General features: G+C 50.2%; 2 protein-coding genes across 2 annotated transcripts; both read left to right on the top strand.

The window, feature by feature from the left end:
- The first annotated feature begins 7,386 nt into the window (after positions 1 to 7,386).
- On the top strand, positions 7,387 to 9,286 carry LOC123076392 (UDP-glucuronate:xylan alpha-glucuronosyltransferase 1-like). Its single transcript, XM_044498669.1, has 2 exons — positions 7,387 to 7,457; positions 7,564 to 9,286. The coding sequence occupies exons 1-2, from the start codon at positions 7,387 to 7,389 to the stop codon at positions 9,284 to 9,286; spliced, it is 1,794 nt and encodes a 597-aa protein (XP_044354604.1).
- A 2,629-nt stretch (positions 9,287 to 11,915) lies between these two features.
- On the top strand, positions 11,916 to 13,098 carry LOC123079903 (pectinesterase inhibitor 28). The gene has a single exon (XM_044502733.1). The coding sequence runs from the start codon at positions 12,021 to 12,023 to the stop codon at positions 12,816 to 12,818; it is 798 nt and encodes a 265-aa protein (XP_044358668.1). The 5' UTR covers positions 11,916 to 12,020; the 3' UTR covers positions 12,819 to 13,098.
- Positions 13,099 to 23,499: the final 10,401 nt, after the last annotated feature.

The raw sequence follows: 23,499 nt of genomic DNA on the forward strand, positions 1-23,499 counted from the left end.
TTTAGTCATCTTATCCATGAGGCATGGTTCGCAAGTATCAAATAATTCATAATCAAGTGATTCCAAAGGTCCATCCGCATGGAGTTTCTTCATGCGCTTCTTCATGCGCTTTACACCAATATGACCTAAACGGCAGTGCCACGGGTATGTTGCACTATCATTATCAACTTTGCATCTTTTGGCATCATTATTATGAATATGTGTATCACTACGATCGTGATTCAACAAGAATAGACCATTCACTAAGGGTGCATGACCATAAGATGTTACTCATATAAATAGAATAACCATTATTCTCCGGCTTAAATGAATAACTGTCTCGCAATAAACAAGATCCAGATATAATGTTCATGCTCAAAGCTGGCACCAAATAACGATTATTGAGGTCTAAAACTAATCCCGAAGGTAGATGTAGAGGTAGCGTGCTGACGGCGATCACATCAACCTTAGAACCATTCCAGACGCGCATCGTCACCTCGTCCTTAGCCAATCTTCGTTTATTTCCCAGCTCCTGTTTCGAGTTACGAATATGAGCAACCGAACCAGTATCAAATACCCAGCCGCTACTACGAGCATTAGTAAGGAACACATAAATAACATGTATATCAAATATACCTTTGTTCACTTTGCCATCCTTCTTATCTGCCAAGTACTTGGGGCAGTTCCGCTTCTAGTGACCATTTCCTTTGCACTAGAAGCACTCAGTTTTAGGCTTGGGTCCAGCTTTGGGCTTCTTCACGGGAGCGGCAACTTGCTTGCCATTCTTTTCTTGAAGTTCCCTTTCTTTCCCTTGCCCCTTTTTTTAAAACTGGTTGTCCAAGTGATACATGATCCAAATCAACTAACCCATGTCCAACCATCACGTGAGACGGGGTAGTCTTCAATGGTGAACATCTCCATGTTGATCGTATCTACTATATGACTCACGTTCGACCTTTCGGTCTTCAGTGATCCGAGACCATGTCTGCACATGCTAGGCTCGTCAAGTTTAACCCAAGTATTCTGCATGTGCAAAACTGGCTTACACCTGTTGTATGTGAACATAGAGTCTATCACACCTGATCATCACGAGGTGCTTCGAAACGACGAACTTTAGCAACGGTGCATACTCAGGGAGAACTCTTTTATCTTGAAATTAAGTGAAGGGGTCATCTTATAATGCTACTATCGTTCTATGCAAAATAAGATGCATAAAGGATAAACATCACGTGACATGATATGGCCATCATCATCTTGTGCTTTTGATCTCCATCTCCAAATCAACGACATGATCTCCATCGTCACCGGCGCGACACCTTGATCTCCATCGTTACGTCGGGGTCCTCTCGCCAACTATTGCTTCTACAACTATTGCTAGCACATAGTGATAAAGTAAAGCAATTACATGGCGCTTAGTGATTGACATGCAGGTCATACAATAATTAAAGACAACCCTAAGGCTCCTGCCGGTTGTCATACTCATCGACATGCAAGTCGTGAACTTATTACAAAACATGATCATCTCATACATCAACATATATCATATCACGTCTTGACCATATCACATCACACCATACCCCGCAAAAACAAGTTAGATGTCCTCTACTTTGTTGTTGCAAGTTTTACGTGGTTGCTACGGGCAACTAGCAAGAACCGTTCTTACCTACGCAAAACCACAACGGTGATTATCAAGTTCCTATTTAACCTTCTGCAAGGACCGCCGTAGTCAAATAAGATTCGACTAAAGTGGGATAAACTCACACCCGCCAGCCACCTTTATGCAAAACAAGTTGCATGTTAGTCGGTGGAACCAGTCTCATGTGCATGGACATGTAAGGTTTGTCTCAGCCGCTTCATCCACAATACCGCCAAATCAAAATAAGACATTGGTGGTAAGAAATATGAACATCACCGCCCACAACTCATTTGTGTTCTACTCGTGCATATCATCTACGCATAGACCTGGCTCATGATGCCACTGTTGGGGAACATTGCAATAAAAAAATCTACGCACACGCAAGATCTATCCATGGAGATGCATAGCTACGAGAGGGGGAGAGCATCTACATACCCATTTAGATCGCTAAGCGGAAGCGTATATAACGCGGTTGATGTAGTCGTACTCTTCGCGATCCGATCACGATCTAACCGATCTAGTGCCGAACGGACGACACCTCCGAGTTTAGCACACGTGCGGCTCAATGACGTCTCCTCCTTCTTGATCTAACAAGAGGGAGAGGAGAAGTAGATGGTATCACAACCAGCATGACGGCGTGGTGGTGACGGTGGTGGTGGAGCACCGACAACGCTTCGCTAAGCGTCGCCGGGACGAAGCGGTGGAACTATAGAGTAACGGGAGAGAGAGGGGCGCCAAGGGCTTTGTGTGTCCTCTTGGGGCACCCCTCCCCTCTATATATAGGTGGAGGGGCATGGGGAATATCCCCTCCAAACCCTAGGGCGCAGCCAAGGGGGGAGGAGGTGGAATCCTAGTCCTCCTCCTTCCCTTCCATACAAAAGTGGACTTTCCACCTTTCCCAACTGCATGGGCCTTGAGGGACTTGGTGCGCCTGGCCCAATAAGGCCATGGCTCCTCCCTCGGCCCAAGCTGACCCTTGGGACGTGGTGTAACCCTTGGTGGACTTCCGGACTCCTCTAGAAGTTTCTGGAACCTTCTGGAAGCTTCCTGGTACAATATCAAAAAAACTGAAAATTTCCCCGGAACCCTGAAAACAACTTTTCATATATAAATCTTTACCTCCCGACCATTCCGAGACTCCTCGTGACGTCCGGGATCTCATCCGGGACTCCGAACAACATTTGATTACCAATCATCAAATATCCCAATACTACTCTAGCGTGAGCGAACATTAAGCATGCGACCCTGCGGGTTCGGGAATCATGTAGTCATGACTGAGACACCTCTCCGGTCAATATCCAATAGCGGGACCTGGATGCCCATATTGGTTCCTACATATTCCACGAAGATCTTTTATCGGTTGAACCACGATGTCAAGGATTCGGTTAATCCCGTATGCAGTTCCCTTTGTCCGTCGGTATGTTACTTGCCCGAGATTCGATCATCGGTATCTCATACCTAGTTCAATCTCGTTACCGGCAAGTCTCTTTACTCGTTCTGTAATACAAGATCCTATGACTAACTCCTTAGTCACATTGCTTGCAAGCTTCTTGTGATGTTGTATTATCGAGAGGGCCTACAGATACCTCTCCGTCAAACGGAGTGAAAAAAACCCAGTCTCGATCCATGCCAACCCAACAGACACCCTCAGAGATACCTGTAGAGCACCTTTATGATCACCCAGTTATGAAGTGACGTTTGGTAGCACACAAAGTATTCCTCTGATATCCGGGAGTTGCATGATCTCATGGTCGAAGGAACAGATACTTGACATGAAGAAAGCTATAGCAAATAACTTAAACGGTCTGATGCTAAGCTTACGGTTGGGTCTAGTCCATCACATCATTCTACCAATGATGTGATCCCGTTATCAAATGAAAACTCATGTCTATGGTTAGGAATCCTTAACCATCTTTGATCAACGAGCTAGTCTAGTAGAGGCTTACTAGGGACACGGTATTTTTTTATGTATCCACACATGTATTTAAGTTTCCGGTCAATACAATTCTAGCATGAATAATTAACTTTTGTCATGATTAAGGAAATATAATAATAAGCACTTTATTATTGCCTCTAGGGCATATTTCCAACACATCTCCATCGACTCCACCAGTGATTATTTCTATCCTTTACTTTTTGCAAGTTATACTCTGTTTGTATCTTATGCTTGCCTGTGTGCTTGTTGTTGTGCTTGTCAGGTTGTCCACCTAGTTGCATATTTAGACAACCTATTTTATTGTCAAGCCTAATTTGATTAAAGAGCTAAAAATTGGTAGTTGCCTAATCATCCTGCCCTCTAGTCAACCATATCGATCATTTGAATGTAATTGTTGGCAATGGCAGATACGTGGCCAACCAATGCATACGTACCCTGATCTTCATGACGAACATCGGGGGTGCCAATGGCATAGTGTTCTCTTTTATAATATATTTTTTGTTATGAAAATGATAATTCCTATGGCAAAATTGTACACAATGGTAACACCCATAGTTGTGCCAAACTTGACCATGTTATCATGGACTATGCCATGGATATGGCCATGGCCATGACCATATGCCTTGAATTCCATGCATGTTAATACTAGATAGGCAATTTTGTGAAGGTATTTTTTCTCAAATTTTTGGTATTGCAAGTTTATTATTTTTCCCACAAACTATTGCACATAATATGGCTCAATGCAAAATCATTCCAATTGTTGAGTCTTTTTTTCATTTTCTTTGATTTTTCTCAAAATGGGGTCAAACTAGGAAGGTTGACCATTCATACCAAATGGTTTTGAATTTCAACTTTAGTTGTGCCAAGTGCATACAACACTAGTATTAAAGCATAAAATGATTTTTGTTAATTTTCAGGACCAAATTACATCACACTTGTAATTCAAATTTGAGCAAGTTATGTTAATTCACTAGAAATCCAGTAAATGGACGAAATATAGCAATAACACTCGTAACTTCATGAAACCTGGTCAGTGGGCATCCAATCTGGCATACTTTTGATGAAAAAATACCCAATTTTCAAACTTATTTCAGGCACTTCCTTCACACAAAAGTCATTTTTGGCACTTGGAAAATGGAAAAATGTTTTTTTACTATGAAAAATTCATAATTCCTATTGCAGCATTGTTCACAATGGTAACACCCATAGTTGTGCCAAATTTGACCATGTTATCAAGGACTATGTCAAGGATATGGGCATGGTCATAGTCATATGCCTTGAATTCCATGCATGTTCATACTAGGTAGGCCATTTGTGAAGTTTTTTTAATTTCGTCGTATTGGAAGTTTATTATTTTTCCCACAAACTAGTGCACATAAAATGGCTCAATGCAAAAGCATTTCAACTTTTGAGTCTTTTTCATTTCTTTGAATTTTTTTTCAAAATGGGGTCAAACTAGGAAGGTTGACCATTCATACAAAATGGTTTGCAATTTCAACTTTGGTCGTCCCAAGTTCATACACCACCAACATTAAAGCCTAAAATGATTTTTGTCAACTTTCAAAGCCAACCCACATTGCGCTTGTAGTTCAAATTTGAGTAAGTTCTAATAATTCACTAGAAATCCAGTAAATGGATGAAATGTAGAAATAACACTCTGAAATTCATGAAATCTGGTCAGTGGGCATCCAACGTGACATACTTTTGATGAAAAATGAAAAGGCCCAATTTTCAAACTTATTTCATGCACTTCACAAAAAAAATCATTCCTGGCACTTGGATGCCCATATTGACAAAAATTATAAAAAAATGATCAAAGTCTCGAAAATGAAAATCCTTTTGCATATACTCCTTTTTTATGCACTAGTTTGTGGGGGGAAAATGATAAACAAGCAAATTCAAATACAAGAAAAAATTCATTGCGGTATACTAGATATAGTCAGTGAATCTTGGGTACATGCTTCGCGTGTGTGAGTACATAAAAGGGCGGGGAGTGTTTTACAACACACCTACACATACTAGCTCAGTTGGCGCTTGCACTCTTCTTTGAGCGGACGGTCTGGAGTTCGAGTAGCCTTCTCGGCATTATAAGCCACCTTTATCGGCCATTTAGCGAGGCATTGACACACGGGCCCTCTGGCCACCTACGTTGACAGATGGGCTCAGAGGTGGTGTCCCACACATCAGTAATTGCGCCCACCTACGACCGCGCAATCACTTACATATGGACCCGCAGGGGGTGTCCCACGCGTCAATAACTGCGCCCACCTATGACCGCGCAACCGCTGATAGATGGGCCCGCACAGGGGTGTCCCACGCGCCAGTAATTACACCAAGTAACGGTCAAAGACTTTGACCCGATGACAAACCCTCGTTTGGGCTTTTGTAAGCGTGGGCCGCGCGATGGAGGGGAAAGTAAGCAATGACAAAAAACATGGATAAAACTGAGGAGAACTAAATAATGAGGGGGCATGAAAATAGAAATCCCATAAAAATTCCGGAGCCCAGGAGCAACAAGCCTAGAAGCCGAAGGAAAGAGCCCATAAGCACAACAAGCTGAACAAGAGGGACATAGCGTCGAGTGAATGAGATATAGCTACATCTCAGCTATATGAGCTCCACACGCTGTCATTTGTTAATTAGTTACCACCTCTGTGAACTAATATAAAACGTTTAGATCACTAATATTGATCTAAAATTTCTAAAGATATAGCTACATCTCAGCTAGATGAGCTCCAGAAGCTCTCGTTAGTTAATTAGTTACTCCCTCTACAAACAAATGTAAGATGTTTTAGGCCACTAAAGTATGTTTATGGAGAGAGTATTACCTAAAACGTCTTATATTAATTTAGAGAGAGAGTAGTTGGGGTATTGAAGTTGGATGTGAACTAAAGATGTAACACGCGCGCAGTCACCGATCCACGTCAAATAAACCGAACTATCTGTTGCCATGCGATAATCAATTAGGAGTCACAATCATACAATTATGATCGATGCCATGGTGCTAGAGCTAGCTAGACAGGCGAGGTGAGGTGAACAATACGAGATTTGTTACCAAACCTACAATTCCCATCTGCACCAAACCTGGAAGAAAAGTACGTACCACATCCACTGGTCTACATGGATGGAGCAAGACCTCCTCAATGTTAGTTGCATAGCTTGTACTACTACTAGATAGATATACAAGTACGCAGTATCCATTGACATAGTCTCTCTTCTCCCTCCTCTTCTGCACTAGTGCCAACTGCCACAACCAGCTGGCCTTGACCAAGCAAATCAAATCATGTTCTTACTATACTATGCATCAAGACAAGCTAGCACTTTTCAGAAAAGAAAAAAGAAGCGAACTACAAAGCACAGTTTTTTTAAGCCGGAGAAGAACTTGGAAAGATCGATGTTAGTCGGAGCTCTAGCTCGCCTGAATGTAGCCAAATGGCTGCCATTTAGTAGTTAATTATCCGGCCAGGCCTATCGAGACATCGAGGTCAGGATTAATCTCCAAATGTCGTGAGTTAGACCACGGCCTACCTATCACTCTTGTAATCACATGATTAATCACCTCCAACTTAGTCAAAGACATGAGACAAACTGAAAACCACGGTTGTACGTGGAGGCATCGATGGATACATATATAGTGTGGCTTGAGAGATAGAGCGCAGCAAAGGCTAGCTTAACCATTCCCAGCCAGCCAGGGCCAGGCTGCATGCACGTACGCTATACCTATGCAGATCGGATGAGATCGTCGACCAGCAGCTAGCTAGCTACTCCGCCGGCCCGCGATCGTGCGTGGAGAACTAAGCAGGGCATGCACGGGCCGAGTGATCGGAAGGAAAAGATGGCTCCTCATGCTCTCCTGTCTCCGGAGTCCCGCAGCCGCGCTGCCATCCTGCCACTGCTACGCATACTGTGAGTTGATCGATCGAGGAGAAAAGATGGCACGCTTTCTTGGTTAAGTACGTCTGGATTTTGGACTCACGATCATGGTGCATGTACGTACGTTGTTGTTTTGCAGAGAAGATCATGGCGCTGAGGCGCGGAAGAGCCGGCCGGCGGCGACCGCCTCCAAGGCCGGCAGGAAGAAGAAGGTGCTGGTGCTGACCGCGGTGGTGTCCGTCGTGCTCATGTTTGCCCTCCTCAAGACCAGAACCCTCGACGGCCGGGTATTACTCCGTCATCGTCCAGCTACTGTGATTAGTGTTCCACGGCCCCCCTACGCCGCGCACCGGCGCGTCCAGTGGGACAGCGTCACTGCCTCCCTGGTGGCGGCGCAGGCGGGGTCGGTGGCGCTGCTCAACTTCAGCCCGGCGGAGGTGAAGCGGTGGAGGAAGCTGCAGCCACTCCACACGACAGTCCGAGCGGTGCGGTTGCAGCCCGTGGACAGCGCCGTCACCTGGGCCGCCCTCTACCCGGAGTGGATCGACGAGGACGGTAACGGCACCAACAGCGGCAGCTGCCCCTCACTCCCAGACCCCGAGGATCAAGGAGGCCAGCGCTTCGACCTCGTCGCCGTCAACCTCCCCTGCCGCAGCCGTAACGATAGCGGCCGCTGGTCCAGGGACGTGGCCAGGCTCCATCTCCAGCTCTCCGCCGCCAAGCTCGCCGTCTCCGTCCAGTCGTCGCATGTCCTCGTCGTCTCTGATTGCCTCCCACTCCCCAACCTCTTCCCATGCAAGCACCTCTTCCACCAACACGGCCACGCCCGGCTCTACAGGGCTCACGCCGCCTACCTCCGCCCCCGCACCCGCCTCCCCGTCGGCTCATGCGACCTCGCTCTACGTCTTCCGACGATTCCTATGAAGCCGCTTACGGTGCTCAGGCGGCGGCGGGAGGCGTACGCGACGGTGCTGCACTCGTCGGACGCCTACGTGTGCGGCGCCATCGCGGTGGCGCAGAGCATCCGTCAGTCGGGCTCCACCAGGGACCTGGTGGCGCTGGTGGACTACGGCAGCGTCGGCGCCGAGCAGCGCGCCGGCCTGGCTGCGGCCGGGTGGCAGGTGCGCACCATGGACGGCCGCATCCGCAACCCGCGCGCCGTGCCCGGCACGTACAACGAGTGGAACTACAGCAAGCTCCGCCTGTGGCAGCAGCTCACCGACTACCGCAGGGTCGTGTTCGTGGACGCCGACCAGCTCGTGCTGCGAAACATCGACTTCCTCTTCGACGCCCCGGAGGTGAGCGCCACCGGGAACAGCCGGACGCTCTTCAACTCCGGCGTCATGGTGCTGGAGCCCTGCAACTGCACGTTCGACATGCTCATGGCGCGCGTCCGCGACGTCCGGTCGTACAACGGCGGCGATCAGGGGTTCCTCAACGAGGTCTTCACGTGGTGGCACCGCCTGCCGCGCACCGTCAACGTCCTAAAGTACTACCACCAACAGGGCCATGCTGCTGCTGCTGCCTCGGCGCCGCCGTCGCCGGAGCCGTACCTGCTGCACTACCTGGGCATCAAGCCGTGGCTGTGCTTCCGCGACTACGACTGCAACTGGAACGTGCCGTCGCTGCGCCAGTTCGCCAACGACGAGGCGCACGCGCGGTGGTGGGCCGTGCACGACAGGATCAAGCCGGGGGAGCTCGCCGCTAGGTTCTGCGCGTTGCCGAAGAGTCAGAGGTCGTCGCTGCAGTATGAGCGGAGGCAGGCGGAGAAGGCCAACGCCACCGACATGCACTGGAGCCGTCCGATCACTGACCCAAGGAACACCCAACAACTCTTGTTGCCAATGCCACCCACCGCATGATTCTACCCGCTTGCTTGTACCTATGGTGTTTTTGTAAATTTGATTGATATTTCTACGGATATTTCTAATCATTTCACAGCGGGTGAATATTTGTGAATTGCTTTAAAATCTGACGCCAATCGATTTTCCTAGCCGTTGGATTGCAATCATCCAATGGCCCAGCTCCCGCTCTTGCTCCCAACCCCTCTCTCCTTCTTGGTGAGCACCCTCCTCGTCCTCCTCTTCCGGACGCTCACCGCTGGCCACGACATCCCTGTCTTGGGCGAGGTCCTATCCCGGGACGCCGTGGCCAGCCAATTATATTTGTCTCACCCTCAGAGCTCCGTGTGAACCTCACTTCTTCTCCCAGAAAACCGACTAATGTCACTCGCTTTTCCACGCGACTTACAAATAACAAATACACATTTATAATTCTACGAACATCATCAAGTCTAGAGTGTTGGCTGCCCTTAAATTCGTGCACACATGCGATGGAAGGGTGTGGGATGGCAGCGGTCCTCGATCCGTTTTGTGCGCTGGTAACAGCAGGGTGACATGGCATGATGCATGTTAGGAATTAGATTTATATGAACGCTGATGTGGCATGAAGCTGGTGTGGATAGTGTGCATGTTGAGAGAATTGGTTATAGTGGGGAGCAACTTCTTAAGAGTGTAAGATATGACTAAATGATGAAATGCAGCAACCTTGATTGAGACAATTACTCATCAGTTATCTTGGCAACAAAATAGCACCACCTTAAAGCCAATGGTCTATATAGTAAATAACCATGGCAAAACCCATGACGTTTATCTACGTGCCGTAATACGGCTTTGAATGTGACCTACAACTTAGTTGGAGGATACCATAAAAGATCGAGCAAACCAACGAGATTTAACAACATGGTCATGCCTCCAACGCAACCACAGGTCGTGAGACTGCTGAATTATCAACAAAAAAAAAACTAAATGAGGCGACAAAAAACAGTTTCAATCGATTCAGAAACTAATGCTTGGAGCAGCTGGATGGAAAACAAATGACTAGATCATCATCTTCTATCTTTAGTAAGGATGTAAACCGGGTCTCATTTAAGCCAACTTATGGTCTAATAGTTCAATAAAGTTTTTTGGGGGAGAAGGGGGATGAACTACTAAGCTAGCTAAAGCTAACTAAACAGGACTTGTGGGCGCCATTTACATCCCTAATATTCAACCATTCTACCCCTCCCTCCTCCCTCACCACTCGGTTTGATCCAACAGCGCACAATCTCCTCCCTCCCCCTGATCCAGTCGGTCCATGCCTCTTCATCACCACCTTCAGGGCTTCGACGGCGTCCTATCCGACCCCTCGCCGGCTATGCAGCAACTTGTCGCAGCCTTCCGCCGTCTCGGCCCGGGCTCCGTCCAATCAGACTAAGGTCAATACAAAAACCACGTGGCATATATTGTGCGAGCACTCGTCCAATCAGATCCTATTATGTTACAAAGCCTCATGCTCAAGCTTCGCGTCGCTCGCTATATGGGCCTGGCCAGCGAGCAACGGCACCCACAAGCGTTTCCTTCCATACTTTTTTCTTCCGATTTTCTACTTTGTTTTTTTACAGTTTTATTTAAATTCAAAAAATGTGGACAGCACAAAAAATGTTTTTGAATTGAAACAATATTAACAAATCCAAAAAATATTCTGAATTTTGAAAAACAAAACATGAATAATAATAAACATGAATTCAGAAAATGTTCGCCAATACAAAAAATGTCCACGGATTAAAAAAAGTTCGTGAATTCTAAAAAATGTTTGTGAATTAAAAAATATTTGTGACTTTAAAATAAGTTCACAAATTTGAAAGTATATCCATGAATTTTAAAAGCATAAAAAATTCAAAATATGTTTGTGACTTTAAAAGATGTTTTCACAAATTTTTGAAGTATGGGTTAGTATAGTTTTGAAGGAAGATTTAATACAATTTTGTAGCACATATTTTGCCCAGAAAAAATCACCGAAACATATCAATATAAGATCTAATTTTAAAGATCTTGACAGGACTACGCGTCGATAAAACGGTTTGTGAATTGGGCAAATGGTTCGAAAGATGAATCCTTTTGAAAAATCAAATCTATGAAAAAGCACAAACAAACCCACTTATTTCTCCTGCAGGTGGAAAAAAAATCACCAAAATTCTCTAATTACAACAAATAACATACTCCCTCCGTTCCTAAATATAAGACCTTTGAGAGATTTCAAAATAAACTACATACGGAGCAAAATGAATGAAGCTACACACGAAAGTACGTCTATATACATTCGTATGTAGTCCATATTAAAATCTCTAAAATGAATTATTTAGAAAGGGAGGGAGTACACAATGCGTCACTTGTCACCATCACTAGAGAAAATGGAAGATCTTTGAAAGGTTCCTATTTCACGATACATATCATTCGCGGGATCCACCATTGCAGCCGACCGGCAAAACGACCGTCGAACCGGCCTTTGGGCTGGGCTGGGCTGGGCCAGGCTTTATGCGTATGTTGAGTTGCCTCCTTGTTTTCCACACACACACACACACACACACAAAGAGCTGCCTCCTCCAATCGCTTCTCTCTTATTGTCCTTGGATGGACGATGAGATGTGCAAGATCACCGATTCACGTGAAGCGAGCTAGGCGACATCCAAAAGCAAGTGGCGCCCGTTCGTCCGTGAACCGATGCTCATCAAATTCGATCGTTCCAACAGCAAAAGATCGATCGAGGCAAGCATGCATGTCTCATCCCGGACCCGGAGCATCTGTATATATATACATGCCAAATCTGGGGGGAGTTACACCCATCCATTCATGTGCGAGCTCTGAAGCCCTTCACACACCACTGAGAGACAGCATGGGAACAATGGCGCCCTCACCTGCTCTGCTGCCAGTGCTCCTCCTCCTGCCCCTGCTGCTCCTCTCCGTCGTCTGTACTGCAGGCGCAGCGCCGGCAGCAACAGCAACGGTGCCAACGATACCATCTCAGCCCGGCAAGCCGAACTCGAACAACAAGCAGAAGCAGGGGGGCGCGCCGCTGGGGCCGGCGGTGCGCGCGCTGGTGCAGTCCACCTGCAACGCCACCACCTACTACGACCTCTGCGTGGCCGCGCTCGTGGCGGACCCCGCCAGCTCCACCGCCGACCTCCGCGGCCTCTGCGCCATCGCCGTCTCCGCGGCGGCCGCCAACGCCTCCGCCACCGCGTCCGCGCTCGCCAACACCACCTGGGCCGCCTCGGGCGCCCCAGAGCCGGGCAGCGACGGGCGCGCGCAGCAGGTGCCGGCGCTCCTGACGAGGACCTGCGCCGGCAAGTACGGCGAGGCGCGGGAGGCGCTGCTGGAGGCCCGGGAGTCGGTGGGCGAGGAGGCGTACGACTACGCGTTCGTGCACGTGGGCGCCGCCGCCGAGTACCCCGCGGTGTGCCGGACGATGTTCCGGAGGAAGCGGGTGCCCTACCCCGTGGAGCTGGCCCGGCGGGAGGAGGCGCTGGAGCACCTCTGCACCGTCGTCATCGACATCATCACGCTCCTCGCCTAGCCTGTCACAAGTGACTCAAGCCCCATTGATCCCGCCTGAACGTATTCTGTTTATCGTTGTGATTCATGTATGGCACGCATCACAGTTTTAAATTTCCCGTTAGACGAATAATCGCATGCGGTTTGGCATGCAGATTACGTACTCCTGTAGTAACTACTTCCACTGTAATACCATTATCGAGCGTAAACCGGAGTGTACTGGGCACTACTACTGTAACTTTGAAAGTGCATGTTCGCACACAGAATTTGAGTTCAGGGTTTCCCGCAAAAATATAAAAAGATGGATCCAAGACTGAGATGTCGAGACAAGACGGGCAGCGGCCATTAATGAAAAGGCCGATCACGTACTTTTCTTATTTGACGCCATCCGCATATATATTGTCTCTACTGCTTGGAGAGGAATATGTCTGTCTTCATGGCGGCATCCCCACTCGTCTTGTTCAACGTACGATTGCATGGGCTGTGTGCAGTGTGGATGAGGCAAGGCCCCAGCGAACCCATGGTGAACGAGTGCCTCCGCTCGACCATCGCATGTTCTCGATCTCGGCAATTGCGGCTAATAATGCACGTCTTGCAAGTTGCGACTGGGGCAGCTCTCCAGGAGGAGACATGAACCCCGCCGGTGAGTAGGGTGTTCTGGTGACCGGGCTTCCTGGACGAATTTTTTGAAAAAAAAAAATAATCAAAATTCAAACCTTTTGGTTTTAGAAAAGGGAAACGTTTCCCATCGGCAGACCGGCCGAAGCTTCGGCCGGTCGTGTCGCTAGCTCCCGCGCGCGTAGCACACCCACCAATACCAAGGAGCCACACGTCCTTGCGGGCCCACACGTAGTGCTTCACCTTTTTCCTATCTTCTTCTTCCTTTCAGGAACTCTCTCTCTCTCTCCCGATGCGGGCAGCCATGGCCGCGCTCCTCCTCTCGCTCCGATGCTCGTCTCCATTGCCGGACACTCTCCTCTCCCTTTTCCCCATGCTCGCCGCCATGGCCTCCTCCTCCTCCTCAACCCCTCGTCCCCCTCCCCCACCCCACCCCGCCCCCAATCTCCCTCCTCCTCTCCCTCAAAGCTCGTCGCCATGGCCGCCTCCTCCTCCACCCCCACCCCCAAATGCTGCAACCGATGTGCTCACCGTTGGAACTCGTGTGGCTGCGCGCTGCATCGCACGGCCATGGCTGCGAGCTATTTTACTCAGGGGAGGCCATGATTATTTTTCTCTTGACGAGCTGGAACCAACAACCATGGCAAGGGGAGACATGGCCGCCGGCGTGGCGTGCTGCAACCGGGCACGGGGAGCTGCAACAGTGGCCACAAGAGCTGGAACCACAGTCCAACGGAGCTGCAACCGCTGTCCGTGGAGCTGCATCGATTCCAGCAAGAAAATGTATCGTTGTGCGATGCAGCAAAACGCGATTGCGGTTGTAGCTGTATGGCATGCTGGTGGTAACAATTTTCAATGTTGGTTGTAGCATGCACCACGCCTCCCCTCCCGCTCGAAGCTCGTCATGGCTCTGCGCGGTGACCATCCCATCTCGCCGGTGACTGGGGTGACCATGGGGAGATGCTGCAACCGGGGGCGACGGGGTGCTACCACGGGGATGTCCATGTGCTGCAACCCCGCGGCGGCCGGGGTGCGTGACGACGATGACCGAGGTGACCGCAGGCTGCAACCATAGCTTTTCTGTCGCCGATAGCAGTTTGAAGCTTTTTCGATATATGGTTGAAGCTTCGTTTGCAACTTTTTCTCTGGTTGAAGTGTCTGGTTGGAGCTTTTTTGTCCAACGGTTGAAGCTGTTTTCATACACGGTTGAAGCTTTTTCCATCCACGCTCGAAGCTTTTTTGTAAACGTTTGAAACCTCTTTCATTTTGAGCAGCGCTTTGGTTAAAGCTCTCTCCTATCATATGGTTGAAACTTTTTTCATCTAAGGTTGAAGCATTTTCACATCAGCAATTGCTAATCCCCCCTGATTCGCAGTTCTGGTGGAAGCTTTTCTATCTAGGGGTTGAAGCTTTTCCATCCAGGGGGTTGAAGCTTTTTTTCCAGCGTTTGCAACACATGGTATGTGCGACGGTTCAGGCCTTGCCTCGGTTCAGTCGCGAGCTCGTCGTCCATGGCGCGCGACCGGTGATCGTTGTCGGTGTCAAAACCGGCGGATCTCGGGTAGGGGGTCCCGAACTGTGCGTCTAAGGATGATGGTAACAGGAGACGGGGGACACAATGTTTACCCAGGTTCGGGCCCTCTCTATGGAGGTAATACCCTACTTCCTGCTTGATTGATCTTGATGAATATGAGTATTACAAGAGTTGATCTACCACGAGATCGTAATGGCTAAACCCTAAAAGTCTAGCCTGTATGACTATGGTTCTGAGTCTCCCCTCCGGACTAAGTCCTCCGGTTTATATAGACACCGGGAGGATCTAGGGTTACACAAGGTCGGTTGCAGAGAACGGAATCTACATATTTGATCGCCAAGCTTGCCTTCCACGCCAAGGAGAGTCCCATCCGGACACGGGTAGAGTCTTCGGTCTTTGTATCTTCACGGCCCATCAGTCCGGCCCATGGCTAACAGGCCGGACACCCGAGGACCCCTTGTCGGTGTCAAAACCGGCGGATCTCGGGTAGGGGGTCCCGAACTGTGCGTCTAAGGCGGATGGTGACAGGAGGCGGGGGACACGATGTTTACCCAGGTTCGGGCCCTCTCGATGGAGGTAATACCCTACTTCCTGCTTGATTGATCTTGATGATATGAGTATTACAAGAGTTGATCTACCACGAGATCGTAGAGGCTAAAACCCTATAAGCTAGCCTATGGTATGATTGTTGTTGTCCTACGGACTAAACCCTCCGGTTTATATAGACACCGGAGAGGGCTAGGGTTACACAGAGTCGGTTACAGGGGAGGAGATCTACATATCCGTATTGCCAAGCTTGCCTTCCACGCCAGGAGAGTCCCATCCGGACACGGGACGAAGTCTTCAATCTTGTATCTTCATAGTTCAACAGTCCGGCCAAAGTATATAGTCCGGCCGTCCGAGGACCCCCTAATCCAGGACTCCCTCAGTAGCCCCTGAACCAGGCTTCAATGACGATGAGTCCGGCGCGCAGATTGTCTTCGGCATTGCAAGGCGGGGTCTTCCTCCGAATACTCCATAGAAGATTTTGAACACAAGGATAGTGTCCGGCTCTACAAAACAAATTCCACATACCACCGCAGAGAGAATAATATTTCCACAAATCTAATCTGCTGACGCATTATGCAGTATGACATCACATCACGGCCCGGTCATTATTCGAACCTTTTTCACAACCAGCCACCGCACATATCGCGAGGCGGTTTCCTTGGCACGTCTTGTCGAAGCAGAGATCGTGTCCCCTTATTACGGGATTCTCATCAATACAGGTGTGGGTAACCCAACCGCGCCATCAATTGCGGCGCTTGGGGAATAAGCGAGTTTTACCAGGCAGGTGGGGAGGCATATAGTTTCCTCCGCCCCTATAAAGGGACAAGGATTCCTCTTTTTACCCACGCCTTCTTCCTCCTTGCTCATCCATTCTTGCGCACTTGAGCTCCAGCACCCAAGTTCGCGTTTTTCCCCTCAAATCACTCCAAGCATGTCCGGAGCGGGAGGCAAGTGGATGGTCTCCTCCGTCACGGAGGAGAACATCACAAAGCTACGGGGAGCGGGATATCTGGCCGCGGACATCGCACACCGGCTGCCAGATGCGGGGCAGATCATCCCTACGCCCGAACCCCATGAGAGGGTGGTTTTCCTTACCCACTTTGTCTGCGGACTAGGATTTCCCCTCCACCCGTTTGTCCGTGGGCTCATGTTCTACTACGGGCTGGATTTTCATGATCTGGCCCCCAATTTTATCCTCAACATCTCGGTGTTTATCGTCGTGTGCGAGGCCTTCCTCCGTATCAGGCCCCACTTCGGCCTATGGCTGAAGACCTTCAATGTTAAACCGAAGGTGGTGGTCAGCCAGCAAGCGGGGTGCGGAGGCGCCATGGTGGGCAAAATGCCTAATGTCACCTGGCTTGAAGGCTCCTATGTGGAGACCATAAAGGGTGGCAATCGGGGTGGTTCTACATCACCGAGCTCGAGCCGCGTGACACCAACTGGGTGGCGGCCCCCGAATTCCGATCCGGAATCCCCACGCGGCTCACCTCCTGGAAAGAGAAGGGCATGTCCTGGGGTTCACCGGTGGAGCTGACCGGACTCCAGAAATGCATCAGAAACATGATGAGCAAGAAAATCAAGATTGTCAACGTGGTCCAAGTCATGCTCTTCCGCCGGATCCTCCCGTGTCAACGACGGGCATTCAATTTGTGGGAGTTCGACCCGGCCGAGCACCAGATGCTGCGAGAACTCTTTGACACAACGCACAAGGACGTCTGGAAGGTGTTGTTCAAGGGTGCCGAGGTACCTCCTCCCCTTACCGAGCACCGCGGACTCAGTGCAAAGCGCCATGCCAACCCGGTAAGTTTTTTATATCTCACAGGATGTTTATTTTTCCCAGTTTAATCATGTACGGGATCTAAGCCTCCATGCCATTAACAGGACTGGGTAGAGACAGCAGAGCAGATCGATTGCCTAGCCCCCCTGCCTGAAGATCCTGCAGATGCTCTCCTAACGGAGATGTTGGTTCCGGCGCCTTACGAGGTGCCGGTGAAGAAGGGCAAGAAGAAGGCCATGAGGACCCGAAAGGGTCTCCGGCGCAAGGTTGTATCGGACTCATCGTCCGATAACTCCGAGGCGCACTCCTCCCACGAAAACGAGGAGGAGGAAGAGGAAAGTTCTCTCCCCCCCCCCAGCCGGGGGAGGCAAGAAAAGGAAGGCCGCCCCAACCGGGGAGGCCGAAGGGTCCAAGAAGGGAAGGACCCTCCTTCCGGACTACTCCACAACGGCCGCCTACAGCGACAACGAGTGGTTACCCAGGGACAAGCCCCTGGCGAAGTCGTAAGTATCCGGATACCATAGTAATTCATGGTATGTTTTATTACACTGCTTCTCATCACGCCGAACATGATTATGCAGTCCATCCCAAGCCCATATCGACGTATCTTCGTCGGATGGTTCTTTGGACCCGTCGGATATGAATAGTGATTCACTTCCGACCGCCTCCACCCCTCGCCCTACGGACAACGTCGAGGTATTATCTCAAAGGGCACCGAGTCGAGGGGAGGTTGTCCTGGAGGCGCCTCAAGGCGACATTCCGGACCCTGGGCACAAGGGGAGCAAGACTCCCATGGGCTCCGAATTCGGCCTCCAGCCGAACACTGCGCCGGAACCTCCAGTGGTTCCGGACTCTGTCAGGCGACCCCCCCCCCCGTTAAGAGGGGCAAGCCGCCCGTGCCGGTGGCCTCTGTCCATCTAGAGGCACCGGACAACTTGCTGGAAGCGCTTCGCGGCGCTTCCATCGACGAAGAGCACCGCACTATCATGAGTGCGGTGGTCAAGAAGGTTCAGTCCGCCAAGAGCGGACTAACTGAAGCCTGTGCCAGCCTCCTAACAGGCTTTAAGGTAAGTAACCAGATTATAAGAGAATGTTACCGCATAGACACTAGCCCCTGATGCTCTGTTTGGCGTTTGCGAAGAAAGGCCGAATAGAGGATCAAATAATAACCGCAGGAGTCTAATTGAAATATGTCTATGTGCATATGCAGGCTTCACTGCTAGCCGCTGCCGCACGTACTGCGGAGGTCGCCGCACTGAAGCAGGACCTTGAGCGGTCCAAGGAAGAGCTCGGCCTTACCAAGAGGCAGCTTGAAGAGAACAAAGGTAAGCGATACCATGTCTACATATTAAAAAGAAATTTAGTTGTAAAATAATAGGATCATCATGAATTTGCCAGGGGCCACGACCGAAGTGGCGACCCTGAAGAAGGCGCTGTCCGAGGCCGAAGACAAAGCGGCCGAGGAGCGCGTCGAGCGAGAAAAGCAAGAACCCCGGGTAGGCAAGGTGCAGCAAGAGCTCCAGGCTCTCGCCAAAAAACATGAGTCCTTGGAGCTTGACTCTAAGACGCGAGAATCCGAGCTTGCGAAGGCCCTCGAAAGCGCACAAAACGCCAAGGCTAAAGCCCACAAGGCCCTCCAGGAGATTGAGGCGGTTAAGAAGGTAGCAGCGGGTAAGCCATTCATTATGCAAAGCAAGCATATAAAGGAAACTTTCCTTTTACTTACCCGAGTTCGGAGCTCTCGAGGAGCATTCGCAGATCTTCCCCGCAGTGTGTTGGATGCCGCGAAGTTTTACCGGGCTGAGGAGGGGAGCTCGACGAAGAAGTTGTTCTGGTCTCAGTATACTGGGACCGAACACCCAATGCCCTTGAGCGACCAGCCGAAGCAACTGGTCGAGCTCCACAAGGCGGCCGAACAGGCCATGAAGGGTCTTATTGTCCGGATGTGGCCTGGCGATCCGCTGCCTGACAGCTACTTCGGTCTGGTGAGGCGGCTTGTGAATGCCTGCCCACGGCTTGAAGTCATAATGCAGTCCGTCTGCATCGAGGGTGCGCGCAGGGCCTTTGCCCGGGCGAAGGTGCACTGGGCGAAGCTGGACGCTGTAAAGCTGGTGAAGGAGGGGCCGCCGGAGGGCAAGGAGCGTCGCCACCCCGAAATGTATTATGACAGTGTCCTGAAGGGTTCCCGCCTTGTGGCGGAGGAATGTGCTAAAGATGTAATATTTGAATGAACGTACTCATGTGATCCTGTAATGTGAAACGAGTTCATTTGCGCTATGCAACGCTTGTTAATTTAAAATATTACCTTCTGTGCGACCGTTTATAAAATCTGAGAGTTGTCCAGTCGTCGGCTTCTGCCCCCATGTAACTAGTACTGAGGTGTTCCGGATAAACCTGAGCACTCTTTATCCCAATTTTGGGTCCTTCGGGGGAGGTGTTCAGCACAACGAACCAGGCAATCGGACTATAAGGCTTTATCACTGTCACTTAGCCATAGAAGTCTATAATTTTAAATTTTGGCGAAGCCCCTAGTATTTGGAAGGCCGAATTTGGGGCGCTATATACGCCTAAGTCTGGCAAGGTCGACTCCTCGCCCGAAGCGGAAAAGGTCTTTAAGGACTTGAGACCTCTCGAACAGCGACCAGCTCTCGCCTTATCATGACAGTCAGTTTTCGGCTTTCTCTACTGAGGTGCTCGTCCGGAAGAACCGGGACACAATCGCAGTAGTTCTCCCAGCGCTACCTTAGCCGATATTGCGGAACGTAAGGTACCAAAACATGGGAGCCGGGCAAACCCAACTATTGACCCAAGACATGATTCGGAGCTGATGCATATAATGCTATAAGTTCGGGGTGCCGCACTGTCGAAAGTGTTCGGACTTCTTATGCCATATTATGGGGTATACTGAAGCCCCTGGCGTACTGGTCGTACCAGAATGTACGGGTGCAAGTTGTCGTAAATAAAACAGACAAGAAAAAGGAAGGATAATGCAATAATGGACTAATGCTATGCATTGTTATTTAAATAATACGTTGAAGCGTACTGATACAAGTAGTGCAATCCCCAGGTGGTCTCTGATAACAATCGAAGTACCCATTTTTAATACCCATACGAGCTTACCCTTGGACAGGACATGTCAAATAGTCCTATTTTTTGCTTATTCCCTTGTACGTCTTAGCATCCTGCCTCCTTGGGTGTTCCTTCCCGTAATGTGTCCAGCAATCAGACTGCCAGAAAGGGCTTCCAGAGAGTAAGGTCCTGAAAGAGAAAAAATTATAAAGGTATACAGCCCCTGGGGTGGTTGAGCCGCATTGTGGGACGTGTCCTGGCCGTGCCTCCGCCTATGCCCATGGTATTTGTAGTGCGTAATTATGTACGCGCGGCGTAAATTTCGTCGCTTGATTGGGACTAGGACAGAGGCCGAATTGCTAGGCGAGCTCTGAACGTGCCAGGCGGTCCTGTTGCAGGTTACTCCAGACTCGCTTGAAGGTGTCCGGGGGCTTTATTGCCGAATTGGCGGTTTGCCTTGAAAGGCTGCTTTGTGCCTCAACTGCGAGGGCCGCAGTGTGCTCCTCCGTACAGAGCGAGCGTTCTGTGTTTCCATTGACTGTTATAACCCCACGAGGTCCTGGCATTTTGAGCTTGAGGTATGCATAATGTGGTACCGCATTGAATCTGGCAAATGCGGTTCGCCCGAGCAGTGCGTGATAGCCACTGCGGAACGGGACGATATCGAAGATTAACTCCTCGCTTCGGAAGTTGTCCGGAGATCCGAAGACCACTTCCAGTGTGATTGAGCCCGTGCAATGGGCCTCTACACCTGGGATGACGCCTTTAAAGGTGGTTTTGGTGGGTTTGATCCTCGAGGGGTCTATACCCATTTTGCGCACTGTATCCTGATAGAGCAGGTTCAGGCTGCTGCCGCCGTCCATAAGGACTCGAGTGAGGTGAAATCCGTCAATGATGGGGTCTAGGACCAATGCGGCAGATCCGCCATGACGGAGACTAGTGGGGTGGTCCCTGCGATCGAAGGTGATCGGACAAGAGGACCATGGGTTGAACTTTGGGGCGACAGGCTCCATCGCATAGACGTCCCTGAGTGCACGCTTCCGTTCCCTCTTGGGAATGTGGGTTGCGTATATCATGTTCACCGTCTTCACTTGTGGGGGGAACCTCTTCTGTCCTCCCGTGTTCGGCGGCCGGGGCTCCTCCTCGTCATCGCTATGTAGCCCCTTGTCCCTGACTTGCCGGCCTACTTGAACACCCAGCATTCTCTGTTGGTGTGATTGGCTGGCTTATCGGGGGTGCCGTGGATTTGACACGAGCGATCGAGTATGCAGTCCAAACTGGACGGGCCCGGAGTACTTTTTTTGAATGGCTTTTTCCGCTGACCAGGTTTAGAGCCACTGAATCCAGCATTGCCTGCCGTATCTTCGGCCTTATCGCCATTGTTGCGGCGCTTATGTCTGTTACGACGTGGTCTGCCGTTATTATCTTTGGTATCTGAAGTGCCCGGATTCCTTGAAGTGTTGTCGCTGCGAGCCATCCAGCTATCCTCGCCCACGCAAAAGCGGGTCATGAGTGTCGTGAGGGCTGCCATAGACTTCGGCTTCTCCTGGCCGAGGTGCCGGGCGAGCCACTCGTCACGGATGTTATGCTTGAATGCCGCTAAGGCCTCTGCATCCGGACAGTCGACGATTTGGTTTTTCTTAGTTAGGAACCGTGTCCAGAATTGCCTGGCCGATTCCCCTGGCTACTGAGTTATATGACTCAAGTCATCAGCATCCAGTGGTCGCACATAAGTGCCCTGGAAGTTGTCAAGGAATGCATCTTCCAAATCCTCCCAACTGCCAACGGAGTCTGCTGGCAAGCTATTCAGCCAATGCCGAGCTGGTCCTTTGAGTTTTAGTGGGAGGTACTTGATGGCATGTAGATCATCACCGCGCGCCATGTGGATGTGGAGGAGGAAATCCTCGATCCATACCGCGGGATCTGTTGTACCATCATATGATTCGATATTTATGGGTTTAAAACCCTCTGGGAATTCATGATCCATTACTTCATCGGTGAAGCATAGGGGGTGTGCGGCGCCTCTGTGCCGGGCTATATCACGACGCAGTTCATATGAGTCTTGTCTGTTGTATTCGGCCTGGCCGGATTTGCTTTTAGTGTATCCGGTGTGACGGTCATCGTCTCGCGTTGGGGCGCGACCCCGTGATCCGTAGATCGATCTTGTATGCCCTGCTTTGTTTTCCAATACGTCTCGCAGGTCCCGCGTGTTGCCCCGGGCCTTGGTATTTTTGGTTGAACGGCGGCGGGGTGCGGTCTGGACTTCGGGCTGATATGCCTCTCTGTCTCGGCCACGAGGTGGCTGATCAGCCGCATCATATGCTGGTGACGTTGGTTTTAATGCTTCCTCCTCGAGTCGGGGTAGCAACCTGCGCTTTGGGTAACTCTTGGAGGGGCGTTCGAGTTCGTATTCCTCGGCCGCAAGGACTTCGGTCCATCTGTCTGCTAGCAAATCTTGATCAGCTCGAAGCTGTTGTTGCTTTTTCTTTAGGCTATTTGCTGTGGCTATAAGCCGGCGCTTAAAGCGCTCCTGCTCGACGGGATCCTCAGGCACGATAAATTCTTCGTCGCCGAGGCTCACCTCGTCTTCGGAGAGAGGCATGTAATTGTCATCCTCCGTTTCTCCATCTGCTGCCTGTTCTGGAGGGCTAGCTTGTTCATCCTCCCGCTCTAAATCTGGCTGGAGGGGATTGTCGTCGTCTTCGGCACTATCTGGAGTGTTATTGTCTCTTGTGCCGGTATCACTACTTTTGCTATGGCGGGACTTAGAGCGGCGCCGCTGACGTCGATGCTTGGTTTGCTTCTTGGAGGGGTCATCCTCCGTTGTCTTATCGCCATCGCCTTCTTTGGGGGTATCCACCATGTATATATCATATGATGAGGTGGCGGTCCAGCGCCCTGTGGGCGGTGGTTCCTATTCGTCTCCTGCATCGTCGTCCATACCGTCGATGTCTTCGGAGTCGAGCATGTCGGTTAAATCGTCGACAGTGGCTACTAAGTGGGTGGTGGGTGGGGAGCAAATTTCTTCGTCATCCGCATCCCATTCTAGCCGGACATAGTTCGGCCAAGGTTCTCCTGACAAGGAGAGAGACCTTAATGAATTTAGCACATCGCCAAAAGGCGAGTGCTGAAAGATATCCGCAGAGGTAAACTCCA

This window comes from Triticum aestivum, chromosome 3D (assembly GCF_018294505.1).
Source record: "Triticum aestivum cultivar Chinese Spring chromosome 3D, IWGSC CS RefSeq v2.1, whole genome shotgun sequence".
Classification (NCBI taxonomy): Eukaryota; Viridiplantae; Streptophyta; class Magnoliopsida; order Poales; family Poaceae; genus Triticum; species Triticum aestivum.

What these genes read in the sequence shown, in the direction of transcription:
- LOC123079903 (XM_044502733.1), top strand. Translation starts at nt 12,021, where the DNA reads ATGTCTCATCCCGGACCCGGAGCATCTGTATATATATACATGCCAAAT.
- LOC123076392 (XM_044498669.1), top strand. Translation starts at nt 7,387, where the DNA reads ATGGCTCCTCATGCTCTCCTGTCTCCGGAGTCCCGCAGCCGCGCTGCC. An exon ending in CTGCCACTGCTACGCATACT is followed by an intron (nt 7,458 to 7,563) that starts GTGAGTTGATCG and finishes GTTGTTTTGCAG; the next exon opens with AGAAGATCATGGCGCTGAGG.